Source organism: Stegostoma tigrinum, chromosome 9 (genome assembly GCF_030684315.1).
Source record: "Stegostoma tigrinum isolate sSteTig4 chromosome 9, sSteTig4.hap1, whole genome shotgun sequence".
Lineage (NCBI taxonomy): Eukaryota > Metazoa > Chordata > Chondrichthyes > Orectolobiformes > Stegostomatidae > Stegostoma > Stegostoma tigrinum.
In genome coordinates, this window is record NC_081362.1 from 913418 (window position 1) to 935155 (window position 21738).

At 45.5% G+C, this 21738-nt stretch overlaps 1 protein-coding gene across 6 annotated transcripts in view; it reads left to right on the forward strand.

The window, feature by feature from the left end:
* The window catches only part of commd1 (copper metabolism (Murr1) domain containing 1), an 85933-nt gene extending 66008 nt beyond the window's left edge, over window positions 1-19925 (forward strand). For 5 of the 6 annotated variants that reach the window (XM_048536897.2, XM_048536896.2, XM_048536898.2 and 2 more), the window contains one exon: window positions 18778-19925. In XM_048536897.2, the coding sequence (XP_048392854.1) occupies window positions 18778-18809 (32 nt within the window). In that variant the 3' untranslated portion in view covers window positions 18810-19925. The remainder of the gene's footprint in view (window positions 1-18777) is intronic. The other variant, XR_009446115.1, reaches the window with a different exon arrangement.
* The last annotated feature ends 1813 nt before the right edge of the window (window positions 19926-21738 follow it).

Genomic DNA, 21738 nt, shown 5'->3' on the forward strand with positions numbered 1-21738 from the left:
ACCAGTCCCCCTCCAATGACACCGTTATCTGCTTAGCCGAACTCGTCCTCACCCTCAACAACATCTCTTTCGATTCCTCCCACTTCCTACATACAAAGGGGGTGGCCATGGATACCCGCATGGGCCCGAGCTATGCCTGCCTCTTTTTGTAGGTTACGTGGAACAGTTCCTCTTCGATACCTACACTGGCCCTAAACCCCACCTTTTCTTCCGTTACATTGAGTGTATTGGCACTGCCTGTCGCTCCCATGAGGAGCTCAAACAGATCATCAACTCCACCAACACCTTCCACCGCAACCTCAAGTTCACCTAGACCATCTCTAATACCTCTCTCTCCTTCCTGGACCTCTTTTGTCTCCTTCAGCAACCACCTAGAAACCAATATCCACTTTGAGCCCACCGACTCCCACAGCTACCTAGAATACACCACCTCCCACCCACCTTCCTGCAAAAATGCCATCCCCTATTTCCCAATTCCTTCGCCTCCACCGCATCTGCTCCCAGGATGAGGCATTCCACTCTTGTAACCTCAGATATCCTCATTTCTCAAGGACAGCACCCCTCCCTCCGCACCACCACCCCCCTCCGCCAGTGGTTGAGAATGCCCTCGACTGTGTCTCCCACATTTCCTTCAACTCATCCCTCTCATCCTCTGCCTGCAATAACAACCAAAACAGAATCCTCCTTGTCCTCACGTACCACCCCACCAATCTCTGGATCTAATGCATCATCCTATGAAACTTCTGCCATCTGCTGTCCAACCCCACCATGAAAGACATTTTTCCCCTCCCTTCCCCGCTTTCTGCAGGGACCACATTCTCCATGACTCCTTTGTCCGCTCCACTCCAGCCCCACCTCACCCGGCACCTTTCCCTGCAACCGCAGAAAGTGCTACACCTGCCCCCAATCCTCCTCCCGCACCCCCATCCCAGGCCCCAAGATGACTTTCCACATCCAGCAGATGTTCGCCCGCACATCTAATGTGGTATACTGCATCCGCTGTGGCTTCCTCTACATTGGGGAAACCAAGCAGAGGCTTGGGGACCGCTCTGCAGAACCTACGCTCGGCTCACGCTAAACAACTGCACCTTGCAGTCAGGAACCATTTCAACTCCCTCTCCCATTCCTTAGACGACATGTCCATCCTGGGAATCCTGCAGTGCCATAATGATGCCACCCGAAGGTTGCAGGAACAGCAACTCGTATTCCGCTTGGGAACCCTGCAGCCCAATGGTATCAATGTGGACTTCACAAGCTTCAAAATCTCTCCTTCCCCACCACATCCCCAAAACTAGCCCAGCTTGTCCCCGCCTCCCTAATCTGTCCTTCCTCCAACCTATCCCTGCCACCCACCCCCATCTCCTACCTCCTAACCTCATCCCGTCCGCTTGACCTGTCCGTCCTCCCTGGACTGACCTGTCCCCTCCCTACCTACCCTCACCTTTACTGGCTCCACCCCCACCTCTTTAACTTGTCTGTCTCCTCTCCATCTATTTTCTCCTGTATCCATCTTCGATCCACCTCCCCCTCTCTCCCTATTTATTTCAGAACCCCCTTCCCCTCCCCCATTTCTGAAGAAGGGTCTAGGCCTGAAACGTCAGCTTTCCTGCTCCTCTCATGCTGCTTGGCCTGCTATGTTCATCCAGCTCTGCACCTTGTTATCTCAGATTCTCCAGCATCTGCAGTTCCTACTATCTCTGAAGCAAAATCTATTTGTTGTCTTTGTGGATTGGACAGCCCAGAGAGAAGAGGTCATGTAAGATGGATGGTTGAAGTCATGCGTCCGCTGATTTGTATTTTTTACAATATAGGACATCAGTTTTAACATGTCAGTGCTCGACGTCCTGGCATCATAATTAAAAATGTGCTACTTGTAATACGCTTCTGATGAATTTGAACACAAGCTTAATATTCAGATCTTATTTATTTCTCATAGCCACATTATTTGAGTGACATTTTACAATTTGCAACTTGTCCTAAATCATAGGTTGTGTTGCCAGTCTCTGTCATTGCATGGGGTGGCACTGTTGTTTAATTGAAGTAAACTATGGGTTGAGGTACTCATAATTTATAGCTTGAAGATTTATCTGTTGCTTCACTGTATCAAAACAACTTGTGCCTGAGCCTTTTAACCAGGGAAATTTATTGCAGCTACATTTGGCCCTACCCTCACAGCACGCTGACTATTTTGCAGCAAGTGTGCCGGGCTAGCTACCTGGAAGCATGCGTTCAGCCTGTAGACATTCAGGCTACTTACAGTGTCTTCCACACCTCCGATGTGAGCAGTTACCTCAACAGAGAACAGGGACAAAAATATTTATCAAAAAATAAACCAAAATGCTGTGGCTGCTGGAAATTTGAAATAAGACCAGAAAATGCAAAAAATACTGGACAGCATTTGCAGGAAAGAAAATTTTCAGGGACCAAGCAAAATATCCAGATTGTTTTAAATGCCTTGAACAGAAATGTTTTCCGGGTATTTCTCTCTCTATCAGTCTCTTTCAGTAAATTTGAGAAGGAGGCAGGCAAATTTTTGATTCGTAATGAGTTGAAGGGAATGGAGAGGGGGCAGGATGGTGTTGAGGTGGAGATGAGATTAGCCACGATCCCGTTAAATAGTGGAATACAGGGAAGGTTGAATTCCCTCGGCCTGCTCCAAGTTCTTACATATAACGGGTTGATACAGCCATAGTCTATAGTGTCCCAAAACCTAATTAACTGCCAGAGAACCTCCAATGTTCATTTTAATTGAATATGACTGATGAACTTTAATTTGCAATTTCTTACAAAACACTTGGCTAATGACTTTTTCTTTGTTTTACTGTGTTTCTGTTCTAATTGTTTGTGCAACAGCTTTGCAAACTGGTGATCTCACCATGTGTCCCAATACATTGCATTGCATTTCAATTAAATGGAAAATCTCTCCAGATACTTTGCAGGCAAGAACTATTCTAGACAGAATGAAATTTCAATTTTTTTAAACGTAATTATTAAGAATTCTCAAGTCGAGCACGAGGCACTTTGAGAGGAGGCAAGAGAGTGGGAATGTAAATGTACTGAAGATAATCAGAAATAATGAGTTAATACTCAAATACAATTTATAACAATTGAGATCACAGAAGGGCACATGGTTTACATAGCATTCTGGATCATAGCTGTCACTAATTATGAAGTATTTCCAGTACAGCAACAGGCCATTTGGCCAAATGGGTCTTTGGTGTTCAGGAAGCTTCCTTCTTACTGTCCTTCCCACCATGACATATCATATAAATCCATTCTGTAAAGAGATTTTTAAACTAAAAGTTGTGATTTCCCTATTTATGTTGATTTAAACTCTATTTCTATCCTAGCTTTGTGGTTTTTTTCCCTCTTCCTGAATTTAAAAACTTGAGCTGTCTTTGAAAAATTTATGAAGTGGTTGCCAAGTGCACATGTGATTACAGTTGAGATTTGAATCTTGCTCCTTGACATAAAACTACCTTTATATAGACTTATGTAAAAATTGGGTTCCTGAGACCAGATTTTGAGCCAAAAGATAGGGCATAGACTTAGGTTTTTAGTATTTTGTTCATTGGATGTGGCATTACCTGTTAGAGCAGCATTTATTGCAGGAGAATAGATGAGAAGCAAATTACTGGAGATGCTAGAATCCATACTAAAAACAAAATATGCTGGAATCCAGTCAGTCTATTCTCCCAAAAACAAAACATCCTGGAAGTTACAGCAGGTCAGGTAGCATCCATGAAGAGAAAGCAAGCCAACATTTCGAGTCTAAATGCTCTGATGAAGAGCCATCTAGACTCAACATTTGGCTTATTTTCTCTTCATGGATGCTCCCTGACCTGCTATAACTTGCAGGATGTTTTGTTTTTGGGAGAATAGACTGACTGGATTCTTGTACAGAGTGCTGAAATACATAACATTGTGTAGGAGCAGAAGTAAACCATTCAGTCCATCAGATCTGCTCCCAACATTCATAGAGGTCAAGGCTGATCTGATATCCCTTAACTCCACATTACTGCTTTAACCCCATAACCTGTGATTCCCTTAGTGATTTAAAAATATATCGCAGCATTGAATATAAGGAACGTTGATGCTGGCTTTCTGTGACAGATGCATGAAGACTTTCAAAATCTTCTTGTTCAAGTGTATAACCTCCCATTTTCCCACAGGACATTCCATCTGCCAAATTTTTGTGCACTTAATCTGTTTTTACCCCTCTGCAGACTATCTAATTCTCTATCCAAACTAATATACTAGCTGCAACACCATAGGCTACTTAGTAACATAATAGTCCATACATACTTTCTCAAATGCCTCCTGAAAATTCAAATGGCCTGCTCGTAATGACTTTGACTTTGTGTATCGTCTGCTTTAAGCTGGAAATACTAATGCTGTGAAAATTTATTCTTACGAGGATGTGGGCATTGGTGGCTGGGCTACCATTCACTGGCCATCCTAGTTGCCCTTCAGAAGGTGTGGTGAGCCTTCACTTGTGATAAATTAACAGTACATTTGATCTTATTTCAAAAGTAATAACTACCATGACATTTTTGGACAGAAGCGATGTAGATTCTGAGGTGTGCTTATTAATGCAGAGCTCAAACTATACTTGACTGCATTCTGTGTTGTCACTTTGACATGCTGGAGTTTGGACGCATGGTCACAAAAATCAAAACTTTCCTTTTTTCAGCATAATAAAGGAATTTTTCATTTTGATTAGACTTAAATATATTTTTGTAGATACACAAAAAACCATATTTTTAAGTCTTCTAAACAGAACAATTCTTAAATGAGGTAAATGGAAACATTTAAGATCATAGTGTGAAGTATTACATGTTTCTGTCTTTAATGCTTGTATTTTTTGGGTTTTTTCAAATTTCCAACATCTGCAGGGTGTTGACTTTATAGAACCTTCTTGAAAGTGAGGCATTTCACTTGCTTACAGTAATAGGAGATTGATAATTTTGGCCTCCATCTTAAATACTAGTATCTATCACCTTGCCACAGTAGAACAAAAAGTGCAGACATCCCAGATCTGTTGGGAATTCAGAACACAAGTCAAAGTCAGAGTTAAAAAATTGGTTGTGATGAGTCAAGGAATTGGTGAGTGTTGAGGAAGGATGCAGGTTGAAAAAGTGTTTCTGAACTATTGTAGGATTTGAAAAGGATGTAGACAAGTCGGTGAAATGGGCAGACAGATTTCAGATTAAATTCACTGCATTTAAAAGTGGTGATTCATTTCATTTTGGTAAGCAGAACATGGAGAGACAGTATAAAATGCAGGGAAACATGAAAGGGGAAGCAGCAGCAAAAGGATCTTGAGTACATGTGCATAAGTCATTGTAGGTGATAGATTCATTTGAGAGAGCACTTAATAAAACATATTATATCCTTGGCCTTATGAATTGGAGATGTGGAATATAAGATCAAGGAGGGTATTTTGAACTTGTATAAGGCATTGATTGGCCCCAGCTGGAGTATTGTGTCCAGTTCTGAGTGTTATGCTTTGCAAAGGCTGTGAAGACTTAGGAGATTGTGTGCAGAGAAGATTAGTGAGAACGGTAAGAGGAATGAGGAACTCCAGTTATCAAGTCAAGTTGGAGAAATCAGGACTGTTTTCTTCAGAAGTGAAGATTTAATCAGGTACTGAAAATTGAAGGGTTCATAGAGAGTAAATGTAGAGAAATTGATCCTGTTGTGAAGGGGCAGCACAGTGGTTTGCACTGCTGCTTCATAGCACCAGGGACCCAGTTTCAATTCCACCATCAGGTGACTGTGCAAACTCCTCACAGACATTCTCCCCTGTGTCTGCTTAGGTTCCTTCCACAGTCCAAAGATGTGCAGGCTTGATGGATTGGCCATGCTAAATTGCCTGTGGTGTTCAGGGATGTATAGATTAGGTGGGTTACAGGGAAACGGTAGGGGGATGGGCCTAGTTGGGATGCTCTGAGGGTCGGTGTGGACTTGTTGGGCCGAAAGGCCTATTTCCACACTGTAGGGATTCTATGATCAGGAACAGGAGGGCATTGACATTTTGTAATTGGCTTGGGACCCTTCTTCAGGACTGGGGAGGGTAAAGGGAGCTCAAATAAATTGGGGGGCTCTGAGCGAATGTAGGTGGGGTAGTGCTAGATGGATGTGGGTACAGGGTTGTGGAGGTTGATCAATGGGAAGGGTGGGGTGGATAGGTGAGAAAGAAGATGGACAGGTTTGTCAAGTCAAGGAGGTGGGGATGAGAGGGTGGGCTGGACATAGGATGAGGCCAGGGTTGGGAGGTTTGGAAGCTAGTGAATTCTGTGTTGAGGCTTACGGGGCTGTATGCTCCCAAAGCGGAATATAAGGTGTTATTATTTCAGTTTACGTGTGGCCTCATGACAGGAGGAGGCCCAGGAGGGACATGTCGCCCAGGAGGGACATGTCGCCCAGGAGGGACATGTCGCCCAGGAGGGACATGTCGCCCAGGAGGGACATGTCGCCCAGGATGGACATGTCGCCCAGGATGGACATGTCGCCCAGGATGTGGGAAGGGAAGTTGAAATGGCTGGCAACCAGAGGATGGTGTTGATTTGGAGCGTTTAGAGCGCAGATGCTCTGTAAATCTGTCACTGAGTCTGCACTTGGTCTTTCCGATGTAGTGAAGACCATATCAGGAGCAATAGTTGCAGTAGACTAGTTTAGAACATGTTCAGAAATTGAAGGATTGTTTGGGACCTGGATAGATGTGAGGGGGGAGGTGTAGGGGCAGGTGTAGCACTTCCTGCAGTTGCAGTGAAAGGTGCCGGGGGCGGTGGGGTTGGTGAGGAGTGTGAAGTAGATGAGGGAGTCGCAGAGAGAGCAGTCCGTACGAAAGGCAGATAGGTGACGGGAGGGAAATATCTCTTTGGGGTTGGTTTGCAGGTGGGGAAGTGGCGGAGGATAATTGTTGGATTTGGGAATTGATGGAGTGGTATGTGAGGGCTGGGGGTGACTCTATCCTTGGGGGAATGTGGGAAGATGCGTTGGAGGGCATTACATCTGCTAAGAGATTGGACAAATTAATACTGACCAAACCCAAGGAATCTAGAAATAACAGGGTGCAGTTTAGTTTTACTTTGCAAACATCTGAAATGGAGCTGGTTGCATGTGTACTACTCTACCTTTTGTATGTTGTTTTTTTTCAGTGACTGACATTTACAGTAACACTTGCAAATACTTGCATTAGATGCTTTCCATTCTCTTTGTAAAATCGCACTGTTGCTTCTGTTCCTGTTGAACATTTGTAATTTCAGATGTTCACGGTGTTGTGCTATTCTTAAACCTCTGTTGCTAAGATGATTTTGATTGGCTTTCTAATTACAAGAGGTCAACATTGACCTTACTCTCACTCTGGTAAATTCAGTGTTCACACTGCATGGCAACTGAATTAACTGTTACTAGACCAGGGAAATTGCCTTTAGGGAATTCCAGTTGGTCAGGCAAGAGTGTTTGATGTCAAAATGTAAGACCATTCTCATACGCAAATGTTTGTCCCTTGGAAATGACTAAATAATAATCAGCTGATTATCATCAGTAATCTGCTTCAATTATTAGTCAGACTAGCTGCTGTAAGGGAGGTGGGGTGCGGTTTGGGTTTCTGGTGAGATTGGGCTGTGTCCTAATCTTTCCATTGGCCTATCATACTTGTATGAAGAAGCAATTTGCTTAGAGCTGTTCCCATTCTCACCGTGCCATCTCCATTGCATATTCTTCCTTTCTAGATAATCCAGTTCCCTCTTGAGTACTTCCAATGAACCTGCCTGTGCTACATTGCAATGAAAATGTTTTCCATCAAACCATAGGGATTCTGTGAATCTGAAATATAAAAAGTCATATCCAAATTTGCTGATGCAAAGTTAGCCAACATTGTAGACTGTATAGATAGCATAAAGTTGAAAAGGATATTATTAGATAGATGAATCAGCAAAAATGTGGCTAATGGATTTTGGTGTAAACAAGTGTTAGGTTATCAAATTTACCTGAAAAATGGTAGATCAGGTTATCTCCAGATGTTATGAAGTTAAAGACAGCGGATGTCCAAAGACACTTGGGGTTCAGATGCCTAGATGCTCAGTGTCATGAACCGGTGTGGAAAATAATCAGGAAGGCTAGTGGAATACTTGACTTTATATCTAGAATACTGGAGTATAAGGATGTACAAGTTAGGCTGCAGCAATATAAAACCCTGGTGAGACCCAGCTTGGTTTACTGTGACCAATTTGGACACCATGCCTTAGGACGGGCACATTGGTCTGATGCGTCCAAAGATGATATTTGGATTTCAGGGGTTATATTATGAGGAGCGATAACAGAAATTAGGACTCTTTTCTCTAGAATTTAGAAGATTCTGATTGAAGCTTTCAAGATCTTAACAGGAAGTGAGAGGGTAAAGATTCTTTACTTTAAAGACAAACTATTTCCACTGGAGATCCTTGGGCTACAGGGCATGGGCTGAGAATTAGAGCCACACCATTCAGGAGAGATGTTAGGAAGCACCTCGAAACACACAAGGGTGGAAGATATTTTGAACTGTCTTGCACAAATGGCATGTGATACTAGATCAGCTGTTAATATTTAAATCTGGGAGATGGAAATTTAGTTAAGCAAAGGTGTTAGTGGATATTGGCCAAAGGCAGGTATGTGGAGAGAGAGATAATGGGAACTGCAGATGCTCAAGAATTCCAAGATAATAAAATGTGAGGCTGGATGAACACAGCAGGCCAAGCAGCATCTCAGGAGCGCAAAAGCTGACGTTTCGGGCCTAGACCCTTCTTCAGAGAGGGGGATGGGGTGAGGGCTCTGGAATAAATAGGGAGAGAGGGGGAGGCGGACCGAAGATGGAGAGAAAAGAAGATAGGTGGAGAGAGTATAGGTGGGGAGGTAGGGAGGGGATAGGTCAGTCCAGGGAAGACGGACAGGACAAGGAGGTGGGATGAGGTTAGTAGGTAGGAGATGGGGGTGCGGCTTGGGGTGGGAGGAAGGGATGGGTGAGAGGAAGAACAGGTTAGGGAGGCAGAGACAGGTTGGACTGGTTTTGGGATGCAGTGGGGGGAGGAGACGAACTGGGCTGGTTTAGGGATGCGGTGGGGGAAGGGGGGATTTTGAAGCTGGTGAAGTCCACATTGAGATCATTGGGCTGCAGGGTTCCCAAGCGGAATATGAGTTGCTGTTCCTGCAACCTTCGGGTGGCATCATTGTGGCACTGCAGGAGGCCCATGATGGACATGTCATCTAAAGAATGGGAGGGGGGAGTGGAAATGGTTTGCGACTGGGAGGTGCAGTTGTTTGTTACGAACTGGGCGGAGGTGTTCTGCCAAGCGGTCCCCAAACCTCTGCTTGGTTTCCCCAATGTCGAGGAAGCCACACCGGGTACAGGTGGATGCAGTATACCACATTGGCAGATGTGCAGGTGAACCTCTGCTTAACGTGGAATGTCATCTTGGGGCCTGGGATGGGGGTGAGGGAGGAGGTGTGGGGGCAAGTGTAGCATTTCCTGCAGTTGCAGGGGAAGGTGCCGGGTGTGGTGGGGTTGGAGGGCAGTGTGGAGCGAACAAGGGAGTCACGGAGAGAGTGGTCTCTCCGGAAAGCAGACAGGGGTGGGGATGGAAAAATGTCTTGGGTGGTGGGGCCAGATTGTAGATGGCGGAAGTGTCGGAGGATGATGCGTTGTATCCAGAGGTTGGTGGGGTGGTGTGTGAGAACGAGGGGGATCCTCTTTGGGCGGTTGTGGCGGGGGTGGGGTGTGAGGGATGTGTTGCGGGAAATATGGCAGACGCGGTCAAGGGCATTCTCGATCACTGTGGGGGGAAAGTTGCGGTCCTTGAAGATCTTGGACATCTGGGATGTGCGGGAGTGGAATGTCTTATCGTGGGAGCAGATGCGGCGGAGGCGGAGGAATTGGGAATAGGGGATGGAATTTTTGCAGGAGGGTGGGTGGGAGGAGGTGTATTCTAGGTAGCTGTGGGAGTTGGTGGGCTTGAAATGGACATCAGTTACAAGCTGGTTGCCTGAGAAGGAGACTGAGAGATCCAGGAAGGTGAGGGATGTGCTGGAGATGGCCCAGGTGAACTGAAGGTTGGGGTGGAAGGTGTTGGTGAAGTGGATGAACTGTTCGAGCTCCTCTGGGGAGCAAGAGGCGGCGCCGATACTGTCATCAATGTAGCGGAGGAAGAGGTGGGGTTTGCGGCCTGTGTAGGTGCGGAAGAGGGACTGTTCCACGTAACCTACAAAGAGGCAGGCATAGCTGGGGCCCATGCGGGTGCCCGTGGCCACCCCCTTAGTCTGTAGGAAGTTGGAGGAGTCGAAAGAGAAGTTGAGGGTGAGGACGAGTTCGGCTAGGCGGATGAGGGTGTCGGTGGAGGGGGACTGGTCAGGCCTGCGGGACAGGAAGAAGCGGAGGGCCTTGAGGCCATCTGCATGCGGAATGCAGGTGTATAGGTACTGGACGTCCATGGTGAAAATGAGGTGTTTGGGGCCAGGGAATTGGAAGTCCTGGAGGAGGTGGACGGCGTGGGTGGTGTCACGGACGTAGGTAGGGAGTTCCTGGACCAAAGGGGAGAAAATGGAGTCCAGATAGGTGGAGATGAGTTCGGTGGGGCAGGAGCAGGCTGGGACGATGGGTCGACCAGGGCAGGCAGATTTGTCCAGGCAGGCAGGCCTGCTGTGTTCATCCAGCTCTACCCCGTGTTATACCCTTTGCAAAGCATGTTAGAACATAGAACATAGAACAGTACAGCACAGAACAGGCCCTTCAGCCCACAATGTTGTGCCGACCATTGATCCTCATGGATGCACCCTCAAATTTCTGTGACCATATGCATGTCCAGCAGTCTCTTAAATGACCCCAATGACCTTGCTTCCACAACTGCTGCTGGCAACGCATTCCATGCTCTCACAACTCTCTGCGTAAAGAACCTGCCTCTGACATCCCCTCTATACTTTCCACCAACCAGCTTAAAACTATGACCCGTCGTGCTAGCCATTTCTGCCCTGGGAAAGAGTCTCTGGCTATCAACTCTATCTATGCCTCTCATTATCTTGTATACCTCAATTAGGTCCCCTCTCCTCCTCCTTTTCTCCAATGAAAAGAGACCGAGCTCAGTCAACCTCTCTTCATAAGATAAGCCCTCCAGTCCAGGCAGCATCCTGGTAAACCTCCTCTGAACCCTCTCCAAAGCATCCACATCTTTCCTATAATAGGGCGCCCAGAACTGGACGCAGTATTCCAAGTGCGGTCTAACCAAAGTTTTATAGAGCTGCAACAAGATCTCACGACTCTTAAACTCAATCCCCCTGTTAATGAAAGCCAAAACACCATATGCTTTCTTAACAACCCTGTCCACTTGGGTGGCCATTTTAAGGGATCTATGTATCTGCACACCAAGATCCCTCTGTTCCTCCACGCTGCCAAGAATCCTATCCTTAATCCTGTACTCAGCTTTCAAATTCGACCTTCCAAAATGCATCACCTCGCATTTATCCAGGTTGAACTCCATCTGCCACCTCTCAGCCCATCTCTGCATCCTGTCAATGTCCCGCTGCAGCCTACAACAGCCCTCTACACTGTCAACGACACCTCCGACCTTTGTGTCGTCTGCAAACTTGCTGACCCATCCTTCAATTCCCTCGTCCAAGTCATTAATAAAAATTACAAACAGTAGAGGCCCAAGGACAGAGCCCTGTGGAACCCCACTCACCACTGACTTCCAGGCAGAATATTTTCCTTCTACTACCACTCGCTGTCTTCTGTTGGCCAGCCAATTCTGTATCCAAGCAGCTAAGTTCCCCTGTATCCCATTCCTCCTGACCTTCTGAATGAGCCTTCCATGGGGAACCTTATCAAATGCCTTACTGAAGTCCATATACACCACATCCACAGCTTGACCCTCATCAACCTTACTAGTCACATCCTCAAAAAACTCGATAAGGTTTGTAAGGCATGACCTACCCCTCACAAAGCCGTGTTGACTGTATTTGATCAAGCCATGCTCTTCCAGATGGTCATAAATCTTATCCCTCAGAATCCTTTCTAACACCTTGCAGACGACAGACGTGAGACTTACCGGTCTATAATTGCCGGGGATTTCCCTATTTCCTTTCTTGAAGAGAGGAATTACATTTGCCTCTCTCCAGTCCTCAGGTACGACTCCAGTGGAGAGCGAGGATGCAAAGATCTTCGCAAGTGGCGAAGCAATTGCATTTCTCGCTTCCCAAAGCAGCCGAGGACAAATCTGATCCGGGCCTGGCGACTTGTCAATCTTAATGTTTGACAAAATTTTCAGTACATCAGCTTCCTCTATCTCTATCCATTCCAGCATGCACACCTGCTCTTCAAAGGTTTCATTCACTACACAGGTCGTTTCTTTCGTAAAGACAGAAGCAAAAAACTCATTTAGGGCTTCCCCTACCTCCTCAGGCTCCACACACAAGTTCCCTATGCTATCCCTGATCGGCCCTACTCTTTCTTTGACCATTCTCTTATTCCTCACGTAAGTGTAAAGTGTTCTAAGACAACAAATCCTAACTCTCTAATGCAGGAATTGTGGGATCTTCATGCAGTGTTTCCTGATTGTGTGCAATGCTACTATAGTATTCCAATTATTGTTCAAGAGCCTTTGTTTCAGTCAGGGCACTCACTTGGTTTGACTGCCTTATTTTGAAAACCTATCAAAACTGTCACAGTATCCCTGGCTAAAGCAACAATCTAAAGGCTTGATGATTCCATTATTGTTAACTGTTTATTCTTCTCTTTTCTCAACCTCTCCTGAATGAGTTTTATTAGCTTCTTGGAAAACACTGGTCTTCCTAAGAGATTGGCTCAATTCCATGGATAGAAACCAAAGTCATATTTGTGACGAGCTCTGCTTGTGGTGGGTTTTGCTACCAATGGAGTAGAATCCACCCTATTTTACTTCCATGTGTTAGGTTGGTGTTTAATCCCTACAGTGTGGCAACAGGCCATTTGGCCCAACAAGACCATACTGCCCCCCTGAACAGCATCCCCTCCAGACCCATTCCATACCCCTGCATTTTCCCATATCTAGCCCTCCTAACCTAAATATTCCTGGGCACTGTGGGTAATTTAGCATGGCCAATCCACCTGGCCTGCACATCTCTGGACTGGAAACTGGAGCACCCAGAGGAAACCCATGCAGACACAGGGACAACGTGCAAACTCCACATAGACAGTTGCCCGAGGGTGAAATTGAACACGGGTGCCTGGCGCTGTGAGGCAGAAATGCTAGCCACTGAGCCACTGTGCTGCTATAGTTTTATAGTTTGTATTAGGAATGTGGATGTTAGAGTGAAATTGAAATGGTGGCTTTTATACGGAATTGTTTGTTGAATCTACCCGATAAACAATTAAACATACTTAACGTAGGCACAAGTATCATGGGAGTTGAAATGTCAAAACAAAAGCAAAAGCTTCTGGAAATACTCAACAGTGCAGGAAAAGTTTGCAGAAACAGTGATCGGTTCACCAGCCTCTGATTTCCATGGGGATCCTGAGGAAGGAGGTTTGCAGAAACAGTGATCGGTTCACCAGCCTCTGATTTCCATGGGGATCCTGAGGAAGGAGTCTGACTGTTGCTGCAGGGCCTGCTGAGTATTCCCTTGTTTTTGAACAGTATTTTCAGGGCAGCCATCAAACTTGTAATTTGACTCCCCAGCCTGAATCCTGAATGCCTGGATGCAGATACAGTTACATCATTTAAAAGACATTTGGATAGGTACGTGGACAGGAAAGGTTTGGAGAGAAATGGGCCAAAGGCAGGAAAGTAGGACTCGCTGAGTTTAGGAAACATGGTTGGTGTAGACTATTTGGACCCAAGGATCACTATCTGTGCTCAGAGATAATGGGAACTGCAGATGCTGGAGAATTCCAAGATAATAAAATGTGAGGCTGGATGAATACAGCAGGCCAAGCAGCATCTCAGGAGCACAAAAGCTGACGTTTCGGGCCTAGACCCTTCATCAGAGAGACTGCTCTCTGATGAAGGGTCTAGGCCCGAAACGTCAGCTTTTGTGCTCCTGAGATGCTGCTTGGCCTGCTGTGTTCATCCAGCCTCACATTTTATTATCACTATCTGTGCTGTTTGATTCTGATTCTATAATTCGAACCAAATCTCATTTTTAAGTCATCATGATGTGGGAGGTGACCATGTTAAAACGTGTTAGATGCATCCTCCATCAGTAACAATAATAGTGCTAGTGGTCTTTTTACTTTAAGCCTAGAATGACTCAAAAACACATGATCACTGTGCAAAATTATTCAAAGTTTGTCAGCAATTTAACAACCTGTGTTTTTTTTTAAAAGTGCAGAAGTAGACCTGTAACAGTTTAACTATAGCAGAAGACATCTTTGTCATCATGATTTGCAAATACTCATTCTATGACTGATTGCCTTTGTATTAATTGCAGCCATGAGAGAAGTGAAAAGATCTGGTTTGATTTGATGCTGTGTTGCGTGTAACACTTCAAGCAACATTCTTAGATTGATTTTTGTAATTTCAAAAACAGACTGGAACAAAAAGGATGCCTCAATTTCAATCTAAACATGAAGCTTCCTAGTTTTCATCTATTTAATCATTAGTTCATTGTTACCAATTTTACATTAAGCCAATCGTATAGGTACAGGCCATTCAGCCCAAATGGTCACTTAACCAAGGTGTGCCAGTACTACAGATAGCAGTTGTATTCTAGTGTTACATCACAGGTTCCCATATGGAATAACATCAAACTGATGCTTGGGACCAAGCTGATATTTTTAAGACTTGTGTTCTCAGCACCTAGCTGTATGGTTGTGAAACTTAGATGACTTTCAGCTACCAGGAAAAGAAACATGGTTTTTTCTGTCTTTGACTATGATGTATTAAGAGTGTGTTTGGACAGCAGAAAAGCAGATAAACACTATCTTTTCAGAGGCAGCAACCCAAGCATTTTGGCACTCCTCGGAGATTATTTCCTTGGCACGAGGGATGGAAAATGATCCCATTTCCGAAGGACTTTTGTGTAATGAGATTACTGGTGCCAGTCAACTTGTAGGATGCTCAAAACTATGATTCAAGATTGTTTGCAAGCCCCAACATCGATTTCCACCCGGAGTCAATAATGAACAGAGTGGTGATTGCTGTAGGCTGACGTCCCACAATGAAGACCAGGGACTGCAGGGGTTTGTCAAGAGCAGGTTCGCATGTGATAACTGTTGGAAAAGCTACCTTACAATAACTGGCTATTTGATCCATCAGCAAAGGTTTTCCATGTGAAGTCGCCCACATCTGAAATGGATTGTTTGCAGTCAGTCCATCATCCTTCACAGATGGAAGGATGCTGGATACTATTACCTTGAATTAGAAGCACACACCACTGAGCTAGAAACTGAATACTCAACTGGATCGAAATCCTCTTTCACATGCTGCAGGAAAAGTATTAACAGCACTAAGAAGATATTACTGTCACTGTAAATGAAGATTTGAGTTTCTGCTGTCTATGTATAAGAACACACTTCATGAGAAGATGTCTCCTCTGTTTTAAAAGGGCCACCCCTGATTTTAAACTAGGATCCCTGGTTCTAGATTTTTTCTTTCATGCAGCAATATGCTCGCAATCATCCTGCCAAAACCCCTCATGATTTTGTATGTTTCTACCAAGTTTCTGTTATTCTTCTGAACTCTTCCAGTGATTAGAAGAGGTTCTGAGGAAAAGTCACCAGATTCGAAATCTGAATCGTACTTATATAAATTTGTAAATAGTTGCAGTCCCACCACAGACTTCTGTGGCACACAACTTCATGCATCTTGCTAACCTGAAAAAGACCCATTTAGATCTACTGGCAGCTTCCTGTTAGCCAGTGAACCTTCTACCGCCAACACCAAGGACTTTTATTTTCCACAGTAACCTTTGACCTGGCACCTTAACAAATGTTTCTTGGAAATCTAAGTACAACCCATCAACCCTTTATCTACAGTATGTGTCACTTTTTTGAAGAACTCCAACAGATTGATCAAGTGTGACTTTGCTGCTTGCACAAAACCGAGTTGACTCTGCTGGACTACCTTGATCTTGTCCAAGTACCCAGCTCTAACTTCTTCAATAACAGCTTCTCTCATTATCCCTGTAACAGGAGTTAAAGTTAAAAATGCTTAGTCGTTGAATATCATTATATAGTGAAATGTTTATTAAGCAAGCTTAACTGAAGCATCTGTGTAAATTATCAAAGGGAAAGCTTGTCCTGTTGTGTGGAATTTCAGGGGAAATACGCTTGTTTTCTCGAATCTTAAGTATATAAATATTGAGATGTTTAGGAGCATCTCATAATTGAAATCCCAGCTCATTCAAAATTCTGTTTCTGCAGTTCCCTATCTCTCCCACTGCTTTCCTCACCCATCGTTCATCTCTCATTCTCACTGGTTCCACCCAGTACTTTGTCCCATTCTCCTACACCTTCAATTTAAAATGCTCAATTTCTCGTTTAAATCCTTTTCAAATCTTGCCACACGCAGCTCCCTAACTGGGTGAAACCATTCTCCTAACCCACTGATCTTCCAAGTGTCATTCTGTTCAACCCAATTATTTCAGCATCAACAGCTGTACCAACTTCAGCTATACCCTGTGGAATTGCCTCCCCAAAACCCTTCCATCCCAAACCCCTGCAGCCTCCCGCCAGCTTTCCTTAATCCCAACTCTTTAACCAAGGTTTTAGTTGTCAGTATATCACTTTAGCTCACCTATTTTTAGTGACTCTACATTCAAACACCTTTTGAGACATTTTTCTATATTAAAGATACAATATAAATTTAACTTGTTAAAGTGGATTTCTTGAATAGTGTATGGAGGACTTGCAGCGAATGGTAGTTTTAGAAGAGTAGAAATTTATTTGTTTTTAATCTGTGCTGAACATTGTGCTCTGACCATTGCATTCTGTAAAATAAGGAATCCTAATGATTTATGAAAACTAAAATATTCATTTAATTTGTACAAATTTATCATTCTGGGTTTTCTTTTGGCTCGGACAGATTCCACTTCTGATTCTGATTGGGTGTTTAATAAAATATTCCTGTTCAGTCATTCCTTTGTTTATCCTGGTAGTCACTGTATGAATAATGCTGTGCTACTTGCAGCTTGCCCTGGTTCTGCAGTCTCCACCGGTGATGAGATTATTACACCACGCCAGTGTCAGGAGACTTGTCATCTTTCTGTAGGATCACCTGCTGTTTACTTGGGTGAAGATATCAATAGGCAATACTGTTGTCACTTTTATATAAGAAAAATTCTGGCCTTTAGAACTTGGCAATTTCATTAAAAAACATTTGGGTTTGTATGAAAAAACATTGTGATAAAGTATCCTAGAGGAGTTTGGTCAATAAATTAGAGCACATGGGAAAGGAGGTCACATAACGGCATGGATTAAGGATCAGCTAACACAGAAAACAATGTAAGAATAAGTGGATCATTCCCATGTTGGCAGACTGACTAATAGAATATCGCAAGGATCAGCTCCAGCTGTTCACAACATATATCAATGTTTGGGACAGAGGAGACCGAATGTAATTTTTCCAAGTTCAGAGGTGACATCAAAGCAAGGTGAGTGGGCAAGACAGTGGCCGGTGGAATATAATGTGGAAAAAAGCAGGGTTATCCACTTTGGTAGGAGGAACAGGTATACAGAATACTTCTTAAATGGTGAGAGATTGGAAGGTGTAGATGTGTGAAGGGAGCTGGGTGACCTTATCACTGAAGGCTAACGTAGGTGCAGCGAGCTAGTAGGAAGATTGAAGAAATGTTAGCCTTTATTGCAAGAGGATTTGAATATAACAGTATTGAAGTATTGTTTCAATTCTTTAGGAACTTATTTAGATCATACTTAGAGCACAACATATGGATGTAGTCCTGTTACTGCAAGAAGTATATTATTACCACACAGGGAGTACAAAAGTTTACTGGTATTGTTCCCACAATGGCAGGACTGTCCTACAAAGAGAAATGGGACTGTATTCTATATAGTTTGGAAGAATGAGGGGGTGATCTGATTGAGAGATACAAAATACTTAAAGGGATAGACAGGGTAAAATGTTTCTCCCAGCTGGCGAGTGTAGAACTAAGGAACACAATTTAAAAATAAGCGGGAAGCCACTTGGGAATGACAAGAGGAGATTTTATTTACAGACGATTATGAACTTTTGAAATTCTTTATCCCCGGAGTGCGTTTTCTTTTGGGATGAGGATGGTATTGGCTCATTGCCATGGTTGATCTTGAACCATTAGACTTTTTAATTCTTGATTTTTCTTTTCATTGAATTCAAATTCCACCATTTGCCTTTTTTTAAAGATAGATTACAGACTGCTAAATGCCAACAACGTAAAGAAAAATCAGCATAACGTGTGAAGACAAAAGCACTGGGGTGGATGATCAGCCACGATTGTATTGAATAGCAGAGCAGGTTTGATGGCACTGAATGGCCTCATCCTACTCCTACATTCCTTAGTAGCTTCCCAGTTGAAGAGAAATTGTGTACAGAATTTGTACTGTAATTGTTACCCAGCCATCTTGACTGAAATTTGAGGAGGCAAAATTTGAATTCTGTTAGTTAGCCCTGGGAAGTGACTTCAGATATCAGAAATATTGTCTTGTGTGATTTCAGTATGATTGCTTCCTTAATTATGAAAGGAGTAAAGACACTAAACATCTAGGGATTAACATTTAATCCTTTTACTGTATTTAAAAATGACCATCATTTAGTCTGTTTTTATCTGTCTTAGGAATCGGAATTTCTCTGCTTGGAGTTGAATGAGACCGAAGTGAACCAGCTTCTGAACAAACTAACAGAAATTGAAAAAAGTATCAGTGCTCTAAGTTACATCAGCTGACATCGATGGAGATAATGAAACTGAATAGATGGTAGTAGCAACACAAATAGGAGTACTAAATATCACATGGAATTATGGAATATATGCATTACCAAGATTAGTTGGAACTGCAGTGCAATTCTGAGTTTACTTAATGACAACCTTTTATCTACACACAGGCCTAAAAGTAACAATGTGCGCCTCTCAAATTCCTTCCTTGCCATCTGGTATGTTTGTTATTAATTGTGCTGAAGATATAGCTTTTCATTAGTTTTTGTTACCTAAACCCTTCAGAAAACACCAGCTAGTTTGGTATCTTCCTTAGAATGTAAGTTTGCATTCAGCTGGGTTGGAAATGTGAGCTATCTTTCCCACCTCTGTTGTAAAGAGGCTGAAGTTAAATTAAGTTGGACAGCCTGAACAGCCCATTTCCTTACGAAGCCTTGTAGGCAACGTTTATGTTATTTGGAAAGTTTTCTCAGATTAACAGGATTTTAAGGGTGGTATACTGGGATTAATATTGAGGTAATATTTTTGATGTTTAACTGGTCCAAGCTGTGGCCTGTTTGATGTTCAGTCAAGTTGATAAATGACTTCTCTCCCTTGATTCTGGTCTCTGGGAATACAGTATTGCATGTTGTTGACCACACATGAGGCTGTACTCGGGGGTTTTGATGTGACTGGTACAAGAGTACAAAACATTCTTCATTACGGGGTCACGATAATAAAGGAAAGTTATTTTGCTGTAAGAATATACAACTTTCATGCTTTGTGGGTTACTTCAGAAAAAATGTTCTGTATGCTGTATTTGTATAACTCAATTGTTCTGCAATGAGTTGAATAAATTAACTGAAAACACAATAATCTTAACTGTATTGCTAATTATCACCCCAGCTGGGGTTACCAGGATGGACTCTCCTTCTCGATCTCATCCCTTGACTGAGGCATGGTATCTCTCTCGTTCAACCGCCTCCGGTCGCCTGTCTCTCTCGTTCAACCGCCTCCGGTCGCCTGTCTCTCTCGTTCAACCGCCTCCGGTCGCCTGTCTCTCTCGTTCAACCGCCTCCGGTCGCCTGTCTCTCTCGTTCAACCGCCTCCGGTCGCCTGTCTCTCTCGTTCAACCGCCTCCGGTCGCCTGTCTCTCTCGTTCAACCGCCTCCGGTCGCCTGTCTCTCTCGTTCAACCGCCTCCGGTCGCCTGTCTCTCTCGTTCAACCGCCTCCGGTCGCCTGTCTCTCTCGTTCAACCGCCTCCGGTCGCCTGTCTCTCTCGTTCAACCGCCTCCGGTCGCCTGTCTCTCTCGTTCAACCGCCTCCGGTCGCCTGTCTCTCTCGTTCAACCGCCTCCGGTCGCCTGTCTCTCTCGTTCAACCGCCTCCGGTCGCCTGTCTCTCTCGTTCAACCGCCTCCGGTCGCCTGTCTCTCTCGTTCAACCGCCTCCGGTCGCCTGTCTCTCTCGTTCAACCGCCTCCGGTCGCCTGTCTCTCTCGTTCAACCGCCTCCGGTCGCCTGTCTCTCTCGTTCAACCGCCTCCGGTCGCCTGTCTCTCTCGTTCAACCGCCTCCGGTCGCCTGTCTCTCTCGTTCAACCGCCTCCGGTCGCCTGTCTCTCTCGTTCAACCGCCTCCGGTCGCCTGTCTCTCTCGTTCAACCGCCTCCGGTCGCCTGTCTCTCTCGTTCAACCGCCTCCGGTCGCCTGTCTCTCTCGTTCAACCGCCTCCGGTCGCCTGTCTCTCTCGTTCAACCGCCTCCGGTCGCCTGTCTCTCTCGTTCAACCGCCTCCGGTCGCCTGTCTCTCTCGTTCAACCGCCTCCGGTCGCCTGTCTCTCTCGTTCAACCGCCTCCGGTCGCCTGTCTCTCTCGTTCAACCGCCTCCGGTCGCCTGTCTCCCTCGTTCAACCGCCTCCGGTCGCCTGTCTCTCTCGTTCAACCGCCTCCGGTCGCCTGTCTCTCTCGTTCAACCGCCTCCGGTCGCCTGTCTCCCTCGTTCAACCGCCTCCGGTCGCCTGTCTCCCTCGTTCAACCGCCTCCGGTCGCCTGTCTCTCTCGTTCAACCGCCTCCGGTCGCCTGTCTCTCTCGTTCAACCGCCTCCGGTCGCCTGTCTCTCTCGTTCAACCGCCTCCGGTCGCCTGTCTCTCTCGTTCAACCGCCTCCGGTCGCCTGTCTCTCTCGTTCAACCGCCTCCGGTCGCCTGTCTCTCTCGTTCAACCGCCTCCGGTCGCCTGTCTCTCTCGTTCAACCGCCTCCGGTCGCCTGTCTCTCTCGTTCAACCGCCTCCGGTCGCCTGTCTCTCTCGTTCAACCGCCTCCGGTCGCCTGTCTCTCTCGTTCAACCGCCTCCGGTCGCCTGTCTCTCTCGTTCAACCGCCTCCGGTCGCCTGTCTCTCTCGTTCAACCGCCTCCGGTCGCCTGTCTCTCTCGTTCAACCGCCTCCGGTCGCCTGTCTCTCTCGTTCAACCGCCTCCGGTCGCCTGTCTCTCTCGTTCAACCGCCTCCGGTCGCCTGTCTCTCTCGTTCAACCGCCTCCGGTCGCCTGTCTCTCTCGTTCAACCGCCTCCGGTCGCCTGTCTCTCTCGTTCAACCGCCTCCGGTCGCCTGTCTCTCTCGTTCAACCGCCTCCGGTCGCCTGTCTCTCTCGTTCAACCGCCTCCGGTCGCCTGTCTCTCTCGTTCAACCGCCTCCGGTCGCCTGTCTCTCTCGTTCAACCGCCTCCGGTCGCCTGTCTCTCTCGTTCAACCGCCTCCGGTCGCCTGTCTCTCTCGTTCAACCGCCTCCGGTCGCCTGTCTCTCTCGTTCAACCGCCTCCGGTCGCCTGTCTCTCTCGTTCAACCGCCTCCGGTCGCCTGTCTCTCTCGTTCAACCGCCTCCGGTCGCCTG